This window comes from Eulemur rufifrons, chromosome 21 (assembly GCF_041146395.1).
Source record: "Eulemur rufifrons isolate Redbay chromosome 21, OSU_ERuf_1, whole genome shotgun sequence".
NCBI lineage: Eukaryota > Metazoa > Chordata > Mammalia > Primates > Lemuridae > Eulemur > Eulemur rufifrons.
The window spans coordinates 11828218-11841151 of NC_091003.1; the positions used below are offsets into that span (position 1 = coordinate 11828218).

At 37.5% G+C, this 12934-nt stretch overlaps 1 protein-coding gene across 1 annotated transcript in view; it reads right to left on the minus strand.

Annotated features, from left to right (window-relative positions):
- Window positions 1–12934, minus strand: part of TAOK3 (TAO kinase 3) — a 154748-nt gene that overhangs the window by 40736 nt on the left and 101078 nt on the right. The window contains exons 12-13 of the mRNA XM_069497520.1: window positions 3556–3723; window positions 831–1037 (exon numbers count right to left, since the gene is read on the minus strand). Of these exons, the coding sequence (XP_069353621.1) occupies window positions 831–1037; window positions 3556–3723 (375 nt within the window). The remainder of the gene's footprint in view (window positions 1–830; window positions 1038–3555; window positions 3724–12934) is intronic.

Consider the following 12934-nt stretch of genomic DNA (forward strand, 5'->3'; position numbering starts at 1 on the left):
TAAGTGAAAAAAATTTCTTAAACATACTTTCTCAATGGAATTAAAATGTGATCACTGCCATTCATTAAAATACATATATCCCTCACACATACTTGATAAGCCAAAAATTATAGTGTCCATTTCTGTAATTCCATACCATGGGCTGTTTATTTAAGGACTCTTAAAACACTTTTGGAGAATTCCTACGAAGAATTATTGATAATTCTGTGAAATACTCATGGAAATTACTTTAAAAGAAGCTTTAAAATTTTTTTCTTATTTTTCATTAAGTATTTCAACTTATGAATCATCCAGCATAGGCTTATATAAAATGAGGATCTTTAACTGGAAAAGAACACAAAAATAAAAAACACAGGATCATTCACTCAAAAGTCAGAATATTTAAACCGGTGGAGTGCTAGCCTTAGAAGAATTATCAACAATCAAAGAAATAGCAGAAAAGAGTAGAAACTGTTTCTAAAACAAATAGTATGTTGGGAATATAGACTAAGAAACATACTTCTAAAAGGACACAACCAACAGGTCACATTCAGGAACCTTTGAAGATTTATGATATTAAGGTTGCTGGTTTAGAGAAGGACTTGCTGGATTCTTTGCCTTATTTATTTTTATTTATTGATGATGGCGGATATCAGAGTCATGAGAAAGGAAGATGAAGGAATAGGCTCAGATGCAGCCTGGATAGTCCTTCATGGTCTTTTTACTGTAAGAAAACTGTCAAGGGCACATTTCAGGTGCAAAAAGGTAAAATGTCTGGAAGCTAAGTGACCTGAACTGGCTTCACTATGACTGGCGAAGCCTAGCACGGTGAATGGTACCATGAAACCTACCTTCCTGTGCATGACAGAGGAGCTGGAATTTATCGTGCTTTCATCATCGTGCATCATGACAAGTTCAGGGCTGCTCTCGTCCATGACCTCCTGCATGCTGTTCACACTGCTGCTCTGGCTGCCTGTGCTCACCGACACACTTGGAATGGAGTGGTTGCTGCCCAGGCTGTCCATTTCCCTGATCAGGCTGGTTCCATGTTCACTGTCCTACAAAAATGAGGCACTGGAGTTGAAAAAAATGACTGGAAATAAAGCACCAATCCATTGACTGAGCTACTAAGCACACTCAATTCTGCCGTGCCAAGTTGCCTTTCTGCCAACCTGCAAAGGTGAGCTTTTAATGTAGCGGCTCCACTACTTCCCCACCATTTTCAGACATCTCAAATTCACTTCTATGCCTTCCCCAGGGGGCCATTCTGGGCATGGGTCATAAGGCTCAAAATGCTGCTACTGCAGGGCCTTCCCCTGTCAGACACAACCATCATATTACTGTATTGCTGTTCAGTAAGCAGAATCAGGCCAGGTTTGTAAGGGACCTTTGAGAACATCAAGGTGCTACTGAGAAAGACTGCTGGCCACTGAACAGGTGGTGGACCTCCAGGACATCTGCAAATACAGCAGTGGTCACTTGACACTAAAGTAGAGTGGAAAGAGTTTTCAGAGATTTGACAAGCAATATGTTCCTCTGCAAGTCATTACTGAGTCATATCTAAGCAGGGATATTAATTCTACTGTCCTGGACAGGTAATTAAATTCTGCCTCCCTCAAGCAATTCTATCATGCTTATCTCTGTAATCTTATTAAATATATCTGTTAAATAATACTGGTATTCATCACTACTGGTCCAAAGACGACTATTTGAAAAGTGGTAAAATAATCAGAACATATAATTTATCCATCACAGTGGGATATCTTTTGATATAAGATTAAATAATACAATTAAATCAACTTGGCTACAAATAAACCCTGTTTTCAAAGAACCACACTGTACACACATAACTTTAATAAATTGCTACTTAGCCATGGAAATATAAGGAATCACTGGGTCACATAAAATAGTAGATAATATATTTTTAATAGATTTATTTTCCCAATTAAAAGGGATCATTTCTATATATGCAATCAAGAGATTTTATAGTTCAAGTCCGTTTTCTGAGCTTCCTTTTTAGAACTATTGATAAAATAATTTTGTTTTATTTTCCTTTCTATCAAAAAAACTAAAATACATTTATTCTTCATTCCTTTCTTCCTTTTGATTTGCTTTAAAAGAAGAGGAGTCCTTTCTCTTGTTCAAGGCTAATTCCTACACTAATACTCTTGTTCCTATTCGACTCATTTTCTGAAATCCTACTTTTCTAACCACCTCTCTCGCCTCTGTCTTCAGTGCCTCTGCCTCTGTCCTGGCTCCACCTCCTCTGCAGATGAACATGAAGCAGCCTGGCCTCATATTTAGGGCCTCTCCACATGCTGCCCTTCCCACCTTTCCATCTTAACCAAATTTCTGAATCTCAAAATAATTAACTTTTGCTGTCTCCACTTTCTCATTCCCCATTTATACCACAATATACAGTAATCTACTATTCATCCTACCTAGTCCTGTAAAATTGCTTTTACCAAGATCATCAAGGATGCACTCACTGTAAAACCCAGTCAACTTTTTCTTTTGTCCTTGATCTCTCTGGCATCTGACAATGTTGTGGCTCCTTCCTTGTAGGTGTGTACTCTCCTAACGTCTGTGATGCCTTTATCTCCTGGGTCTCCCTTTTCTTATATGACATGGGCCCTCCTCTCTTTCTCCAAGGGGGATTCACCGATCAATCCCCTGATTCATTATCATTTTAATGCTCTTGACCGACAACCAGCTATCCCTTTGGCCCAGACCTCTTTCCTGGGTTCTGGATTTATGTATCCCAACGAACCAATGCACATTGCCATTCCGGTGTCCCAACCACCATCACCTTTGCTTTCAACAAATTTTTTTTTTTAAGTGATTTGAATGAGGAACCAGGAAGTCATCTCTCCTTTAGACCTTCTAACTGTATACTGTGCCAATAGTATATGGTGCCAGGACCTTAAGCTCAATAGGCACCAAACTGAAATCATCCTAAACCTACCCTTTCTCCCTGGTTTTTTCTCTCTGTTCTTGATATTGACATACTCCTAGTCACCCAGGCTCAAATGCTCAGAGTCACCGTAAACTCCTCCTACTCCATCACTGTCACTTTCAATGAGAAGACAAGTATTTTCAAATCTACCTCTATAATGTTTCTCAAAAGTGTCCCCCTCGTCTCCATTCCCACTGGCACTGCCCTTATTGCCTCTTGCATGGACTATTATCCAGGATGTTACCCATTCAAATCCATCTTATACTGTTGCCAGGATAATATTCCTAAAGTACAGGACTCTTCTGAGTCTAAAGTGTTCTATGTTTGTTTGTGAAAAACCACACACATGAGTCCTCCATGGACCCTTCACTAATCCCTACCAGGACTTATTTTCTTCCCACAAAGTACCCTTGCAGTGGTGATATACCTCTACAGCACTTTTCATATTTTGCTTTATATGAGAGTTATTTCATGCATGTCTATTCTGTGACCCTTTATGTCTCTTTAGGCAGAGAGCATCAATTATATTTTATCCTCAAAAGTTTTTCATGGTGCCCAGTCTAGAACTTTTGGACATAGTAGGCACTCTATAAATACCTACTAAAATAAATTGAACCTACTTCCTCATCCTCCTGTGATTCATTCAAGGGTCCATTTCGTGTCTCTTGGAAAAGGATTTTTTTCATTTTTCGGTACTGTAGGTTATCCAGCTCACGGACAGCATCTTTTGTCCTCTGTATGAGGTCAATGAGGACACGTAGTGGCCGTTCTCGGCGAACAAAGTCATGCTGATAGAGGGAGGAAAAAAAAACTGATAATGAAGAATCATATGTTTAGGTGCAAGATATAGATATGAAAGTAAATAAAGAAGCATAAAACAGTTCTATGAGCTTTGCAGAAATAAGAGAACTGAACGTTCATGTCATGTATCTTTCCATATTATATAAATTTCATACAAGATAACTATGCTTTTTTTCGTCTTCAAGCCCCATTTTGTGGATGTTGTCCTTGAGTTTACATGAGATTTCTTTTTTAAAATTGTGTATATTTAAGGTATATAACGTGATGTTCTGATATACATATACATGGTGAAATGATTTCTACAGTCAAGCAAATTAACATATCCATCAGTTCACATAGTTACATTTTGGTGGCAAAAGTACCTAAAATCTTCTGTCTTAGTAAATTTCCTGGATACGATACAATATTGTCAACTATAGTCCCCATGCTGGACATTAGATCTCTATACTTATTTATCCCTCATAACTGAAACTCTGTACCCTTTGACCTCCATCTCTCCATTCCCAATCCCTTACAACTACCTTTCCACTCTGTTTTTATGTATTTGAGTCGTTTTCTTTTTTCTTAGATTTCACATATAAGTGAGACCACGCAGTATTTTTCTTTCTGTGTCTGGCTTATTTCACTTAGCATAATGTCTTCTGGGTGCATCTATGTTGTTGCAAATGGCAGGATTTCTTTATTTTTTAAGGTTTAATAATATTTCATTTTACATATATATCACAATTTCTTTATCCTTTCATCCATTGATGGACACTTACATTGTTTCTTTATCTTGGCTATTATGGATAATGCTGCAATGAATATAAGGGCACAGGTATTTTTACGAGGTGCTGACTTCATTTCCTTCAGGTATATATCCAGTAGTGGGACTGCTAGATCTTACGATAGTTCTATTTTTAATTATTTGAGGAACCTCTATACTGTTGTCGACAATGGTTGCACCAATCTGCATTCCTAGCAACAGCGTACAAGGAGTCCCTTTTCTCTACACCCTTACCAACACTTGTTATCTCTTATCTTTTTGATAACAACCACTAGAATAGGTGTGAGGTGATATTTCATTGTGGTTTTGATTTGCATTTCTCTGATGATTAGTGATGTTGAGCATCTTTTCATATGACAATTGTTGAGGCTTACTTTATCATATAAGTAATAAAAATCACCATAACTTTAAATAGTAGCAGACAGGCTTGTACCTTTCAAACCTGAACTATATGATAAACAAAAGCAATGCAGAAGGCTGGGTGCAGTGGCTCATGCCTGTAATCATGATCCTAACACTCTGGGAGGCTGAGGTGGGAGGATCATGTGCGCTCAGGAGTTCGAGACCAGCCTCAGCAAGAGTGAGACCCCATCTTTACAAAAAATACTAAAATTAGCCAAGCGTGGTGGCACGCGCCTGTAGTCCCAGATACTCGGGAGGCTAAGGCAGGAGGATTGCTTGAGTCCAGGAATCTGAGGTCACAGTGAGCTGTGATGATGCCACTGCACTTTACCTGGGGTGACAGAGCAAGACCCTGTCTCAAAAAGAAAAAAAAAAAAGGCAATGCAGAGTATAGTGTATTTTTGTTATAACCTCAATTCTACCCCCCCCCCCACACTGCCCTTTGAAAAACAAGAGTTTTGTATGTTTTGTTCTCTATTTCTATGGTCAATAGTACATACTTGAAAATATGTCAGCTGTTCAATTTCTCTGAAGATCAAAATTCTGGCAAATTCATTTCTACTTTAAAGAGCTGTATAACCAGAAACCAAGGAAAAGCATCTCTGAGGAGTGAAAACGACTGCCCCAAAGTCCATAAACTGTTCTTGGTACAAACATCTCCCACTTTTTTTTTTTTTTTTTGAGACAGGGTCTCGCTCTGTCACCCAGGCTAGAGTCCAGTGGCATCATCATAGCTCACAGCAACCTCAAACTCCTGGTCTTAAGCAATCCTCCCTGCTTCAGCCCCCCCAGTAGCTGGGACTATTGGTGTGTGCCACCATGCTCCACTAATTTTTCTACTTTCTGTAGAGATGGGGTCTCACTCTTGCACAGACTGGTCTTGAACTCCTGACCTCAAGTGTTCCTCCCAAGTTGGCCTCCCAGAGTGCAAAGACAACAGGCATGAGCCACCACGCCTGGCCCACCCCTCACTTTCAATATTATTAATGATTGTTAACACATACTCTGGTTTCCTGGGTTCTCAGCCCATAGCAGGTTAGAAAGAGGGAATAAGAGTCAGGGAATAAAGGATTGAGAACTGTTAGAGGTAGAGTTACCTGCTGTAAAAAGAAGTGGTGTCCTTTGTAAGTTCTGTGACAGTCTGACAGCAGAGGAAGAGAAATTTCATGACTAATACTCCTACCAGCCAAACCAACAAATAAAAATGAAAAGAATTTGTAGGCTATTTTGCAAAAGAACACATGCTCCTTATAAAGCCCTGTTTATGCCCCCAAGTTTATGAAACACACTGTCTCTGAGCCATCAAGAAGTGAAATTATGTTCATTATGCTCTCTTTAAGAGGACAGAGAAATGCATCGTATATTTCAGCAAGATCAGAAAATGGTCAAAAGTGAAAGGAGCAAGTTTTGTCTTTTAAAAGGAAAAAGTTCAGTAATATGAAAATTTCACTTATGTAAAATTATAATTGGAGGATATTGGGGAAATGAGAGGTAATGTAGTGGGCCTTAGATGATGGAATGAATTTAATTTCTTTGTAATTTAAACAGATATAAAAAAGGAGCAGGACTCTCGTGAGAAAACAATCTACATGTCTTGTCGTTCTTCACTCTGACTTTGCTGTCAGAGGAATTGTGGCTTCTGCTCTTGTTTTTATAAAACAACTCTTTTACTCTTTTTTATAAAACAACTCTATAAACAAACTCTTTCCTCTGCAAAGAGTCCTTTCTGAAAACGAAACACCATTCCCAGAAGCAAGTGTAGCCTGCACATTTCAAGTATGGGAAAGAAAGGGAGAAAGTAAATCATTTTGCTACTCCAGTGCTTGCAATTATATAAGAGCAAATCAGTTTTTAGTAAACTTCAAGCTATGACTTAGGATTACAGAATTTTAGAGCGGGAATGGCTCTTAGAAAATTTTCTTTTTCAAGGTAAGGAAATTTAGGCCCTGAGAATTTTTTTTTTTTTTTTGAGACAGAGTCTCACTCTGTTGCCCGGGCTAGAGTGAGTGCCGTGGCGTCAGCCTAGCTCACAGCAACCTCAAACTCCTGGGCTTAAGCGATCCTACTGCCTCAGCCTCCCGAGTAGCTGGGACTACAGACATGCGCCACCATGCCCGGCTAATTTTTTGTATATATATATTTTAGTTGTCCATATAATTTCTTTCTATTTTTAGTAGAGACGGGGTCTCACTCTTGCTCAGGCTGGTCTCGAACTCCTGACCTCGAGCGATCCACCCGCCTCGGCCTCCCAGAGTGCTAGGATTACAGGCGTGAGCCACCGCGCCTGGCCCTAGGCCCTGAGAATTTAAGTGATTTCCACAGCTAATTAGTGGAAGAGCTGGGGCTGAAACTCAGGGTTTTTTATTTTTGGGTGTGTTTTCTGGTGTTCTACTACCATAATTATCTTTCTAAAAGATAGATTTGATCATGTCATTCCTTGTGACAGATAATGTGTGCCACTTATTCCCCATTCCAACCTCTTTTCCTTGCTGTTCTTTACTTTAAGCCCTAGAATGAAAGTAAAGGAACTGAACTCAAGTCTTCTTTGTAGTTACAGATAACAAAGTGACCAACTTCTGGCCAATGAGAGATAGACAGAAGTCCCTGGGAAAAGCTTTATTTCCTAGATAAAAAGGCAAGGCACATGAGGAGAAGGCGTTTTACCCTTTGCTCTCTCCTCTTCTTCCTGCCTGGAATAAAGACCTGAGTCCTGGCGATGTAGCAGTCATTTTGCTAGAAAGAAGATAAAAGCCACATGCTAAGGATGGTCAAGTAGAAAGATAGAAGGAACTTGAGTCAACGTTGAGCTGCTTAGAGGTCTGGACTGTTTACACTATGTCCTTTTCCAATGTCCTGGATTTCCTATGACATGAGATAATTAGACTCTTACCTGTTTAAGCCTTTTAAAAACTGATACACTCGACATCTTGAAACTATCTCACTGCCTCTTGGATAGAGTCTTGCCTTTTACAGCCAGGTTCTTGTTTGTATTTCTAGGTTCAAATCTAGTCATTTCTATTCCTCTGTCCTATGCATAGTACATTCTCAATAATTCTCTACGCATGCATTTCACATCCCTATGTATTAATACTTGCTCATGTTCTCTCTGCCTGCACCCATCTCCTCACTGTTTTCCAAAGCCTACTGTTCTCTAAACCTCTACAATTAAAAGGTTCTCAGACCTTTTTAAAAGAACAATTTATTGTTCTCCGAAGTGTACTTTAAGTATTCAAATACAGAAAAACGCATTAAAGAAAGCAAAAGAAAATCACCCAAAATTCCACCATCCAGAAATAAATATTGTTAAATTATGGAATGTCATTTTAGACATCGTCTCTCTCTCTCTCTCAGAGCAATGGATAATCTAGAAATAATTTTACATGGGAATCTTACTACACAGGCTAAGTTTAAGTATAATCTATTAAATTAAGGTACACCTGAATTTAATAGAATTAGAAGAGACTGAATTAAATAATCGCTTAACCTCAGTAAAAATTTCTTCACCAAAAGAGATATCTGATTCTCAAAGATTATCTATAGTTAAGGAAAAAAAAAGATAATGAAAAGCTTTAAGAGACTGGAGTTCCTTTTGTTTTTTTAAACAAAAGTGCATTTCAGTTTGAGAAATATTACTGACCATCTACTCTGAAAGACAGGAAAAGAAGTACATATAGGTTTTTCCTACCCCTAGATTTTTCTAGTTACATTATTATTTTTACATTGCCGATGTTTATAACATTTACATCTATTCTTTAACCATTTCAATGATTTTTACCTTAGTTCTATATTTAAATGGATTAAATGTGAAAGTGACATTTTAATGTCAGGAAGAAAATGTGTGAAAAAGATGGATGATTGAAACATATTTGGTAATATCTAGATAGCCAACTGGAAAAGAAAGGTTAGATTCCAACCTCATTCTTTATAACAAATTTCTGCATGACCCTCTTCGCCTTCTTCCCTCAAAATCCCAGCATAAAGAATGTCAGAATAGGGCCGGGCGCGGTGGCTCACGCCTGTAATCCTAGCACTCTGGGAGGCTGAGGCGGGCGGATGGTTTGAGCTCAGGAGTTCGAGACCAACCTGAGCAAGGGCGAGACCCCGTCTCTACTAAAAATAGAAAGAAATGATCTGGACAGCTAAAAATATATATAGAAAAAATTAGCCGGGCATGGTGGCACATGCCTGTAATCCCAGCTACTCGGGAGGCTGAGGCAGGAGGATCGCTTGAGCCCAGGAGTCTGAGGTTGCTGTGAGCGAGGCTGACGCCACAGCACTCTAGCTCGGGCAACAGAGTGAGACGCTATCTCAAAAAAAAAAAAAAAAAAGAATGTCAGAATAGAAACAGGAAAAAAAATTTCCAATATCTACTATAAATTAATAAAGAAAAAAAACCCAGCCTAATAGACAGATGGGCAAAGATCACAGAGAGTTCACAGCAAAGGAAATAGAAATGGCTTTTCAACATATAAAACGTGCTTACCATACCTCATAATGAGAAATATAAATTAAAAATACAATGAGAAAAGTTTTTCACTGATCTGACTAGCAAAGTTGAGAAAGTTTCAGTACTCATACTTTGTTAGTGGTACTATAAATTGGTGCAACTTCTTTGGAGGACAATCAGCAATATCTATTTAAATTTAAAATCCACGTTGATAGAAATGTAAATTAGTGCAACTTATTATGGAGAACAGTATGGAGGTTCCTCAAAAAACTAAAAACAGAACTACCATATGACCTGCAATCCCACTGCTGGGTATATATCCAAGAGAGGGGAATTCAGTATATTGATAAGATATCTGCACTCACATGTTTATTGCAGCACTATTCACAATAGTCAAGATATGGAATCAACCTAAGTGTCTATCAATGAATGAACGGATAAAGAAATTGTGGTGCATACACACAATGGAATATTATATAGCCACAAAAAAGAATGAAATCCTGCCATTTGAAACAACATGGATAGAACTGGAGAACATTATGTTAAGTGAAATAAGCCAAGTGCAGAAAGACAAATCTTGCATGTTCTCACTTATATGTGAGAGCTAAATATTAAAAAAAATTGATCTCATGAAGACAGAATAGAATGTTGGTTATCAGAGGCTTGGAAGGGTGGGGCGGGGCGGGGCGGGGCGCGGAAAGAGTGGAGATGGTTAATGGGTACAAAAATACAGTTAGAGAGAATGAACAGTATTTGATAGCACAACAAAGTGACTATAATCAATAAAAAGTTAGGGTATACTTTAAAATAATTAAAAGAATGGAATTGGAATGTTCCTGACACAAAGAAATGATAAATGCCTGTGGTGATGGATACCCAATTACTCTGATTTGATTAATTCACATTGTATGCCTGTATCAAAACATCACATGTACTCTATAAAGATACATAACTATTATGTGCCCATAATAATTTAAAATGAAACATTAAAAAAAATAAAATCCACCTTGATGAGCAATTCCACTTCTAGGAATTTATTCTTTAGATATCCTTATACAGGTGCGAGATGACATATGAACAAGGATATTCACTGCAGCACAGTTTGTAATAGCAAAAGATTGGAAATATCCTAAATGGGTTGCTTAAACAAATTATGGTCCATCTGAGAATATTATGGAGTCATTAAAAAGAATGAGGTAGCTCTGCATGGAGTAATACAAAACTATCCTAAACACACTGTAAAGTTAAAAAAAAAAAAAGGTAGGAGAGTTTTAATGGTTTGCTACTATTTGTGCAAAAATAAAAAGAATATTTACTTTCATATGCATAAAATTTCTCTGGAAGGACAAGCACAAAATAGGTGCAGTGTTTGCTAACACTAGAGAGAGACCTGGAATGGGAAGGAGATTTACTTTCCATGTTCTACCTTTTACTATACTTTTGCCTTTTGAAATTTGTATTATCTACTCAAAATGAAGAATGTACAGTCTCTTTAGCTGGCAAAATAAACAAATTTTGGAGGAACCACTTTAAATTCAATATTTACCAGTATCTGCAGTCCCTAATTCATGCTTCTTTCCTGCCTGCCTTCCCTTCTTCCTACCTCTTCTCCCTCTTTCTCTCTACTTATTTCTTTTTGCTTCATCTCTGCATTGGCCAGATTTTGGTTTTGAGCAATTAAAAAAAAAAAACAGAAAAAAAGCTCAGAAGGGTTGCATTGCCTAAATTTGTGAGACCTGAAAAAATGTCAGCTGCCTTTATAATTGAAAAGCACCTTGGCTGGGTCACAAATTCTTGGTATATATTTTCTTTACCTTAGAATTCTGTAAACATTGTTCTATTGTTTTCCAGCTTTGAGTGTTCCTGAAGAGGTCGGTTTGAAGCCAACTGGTTTTTCCACCCCAAAAGAAACTTTTTTCAGGCTGCTTGTATGAATCTTTCTTTATCCTTAGAGTTCAGGAGCTTCACCAGGATATGATTTATTGATCACTTAAGAACAGTTTCATGGTCCCCTCTCTTCAGGGCTCTGCTTCGATGTCACCTCCTTAGAAAGGCCTTCTTCAACTCCTTATCTAAAACCACAGCTCCTGTCACTCTTCATTCTTGCCCCCAATTTATTTTTCTGCAAAGAATTTACCACCACCTGGTATCATGTATTTGTTTATTTTCCTACTCTCTCATTATAAGTTCCACAAGGGAAGGGACTGTCTTTTGTTTGTGTACTACTGTATTCTTAGTGCTTAGAATAGTGCTTGATAAACAGCAATCAGTAAATACTTGATGAATAAATAGTGGGCCTGTTTGATTTGACCCATCAAATGAAATGAAATCAAAGAAAGATCTAAATATTTCCAGAAAAGTTTTCTTTAGGTATATCTTCGAATAACTACTGCTCCATGTATTTTGTTTTCTCTTTTAGGAGTAAAAGGTTGATGTATACTGGATCTCCTTTGTCCTCCACATGTATGATTTTCTCTATACTCATCTTTGGAACTTTTATTTTTTGTATTTAATTTTGTTTTATTTCCTTAAGCCTATTCACCATTAGAAATACCCTAAATGTGTTGGTTTACTATATTGATTTGTTGCTTATAATATGATTGCTTTTTATTTTTACAGATTTAGGAGTACGATTTTTAACCTTTTATGTTTAACCTCTTATGTTTTATTCTCTTCCATTTCTTTCTTTACCTCAGGCCACTTGCTTTCTATATCCTTTTATTGTCTGTAGCCTTACAATTTTATTTTTGAATCCTCGTGGTATCTTTTTTCCCCCCTTAATTTTAATACAGTCCAAATTTATTCATTTTTCCCCCCTTTATGGTAATGCTTTTTACATCCTGTTTGTTGTTTGTTTTTAAAATCTCTGCCTACTTCAAAGTAATAAAGACATTATCTTGTGTTTCTGGTCCTTTGTTCTGGGTGCTATTTTCCCCTAAAGAAATGTGGAGCTGTTGCCGAGGTATACAAAGTAGTTCATGTCTAGAATGTGTGATGGCTCAGCGACAACGGAGAACAAGGTCAAGTCCTCTGCCCTGCTGCTGCCGTTACCATGTTTCTGTGGCCTGCTACTCACAAGAAGAAAAAACTTACTTTCAAGTGGAAAAACTAGTCGGCCTCAGACCAACCTCTTCAGGAATACTGAAAGCCAGAAAATAATAGAACAATGTTTACAGAGTTCTAAAGAAAAGAAAACACAAACCAAGAATTTATGACCTAGCCAAGGTGCTTTTCAATTATAAAGGCAGCTGACATTTTTAGGCTTTATAAATTTAGGCAATAAAACCCTTCTGAGTTTTTCTTAAAAATAAAAAAGAAAAACAACTGTTCTATCATAAAATCCAGCCATTCTAGAGATGACACAAACAAAAAACGGTTGGGAAACATACATACAAAAAAGGTTAAAGAAATCTGGATTATTCTGTGCCAAATAGAGATCCATATTGTAATAGATCCCCACATATTACACTGATGTCAATGCCACACGCTGCCTATGTATGAAGTCTATAGTAAAGTATTATGTGAAAAGAAATGCTCAGAAATGTGACGTGTAAATCAAATAAATGCAGTTTACATGACACTC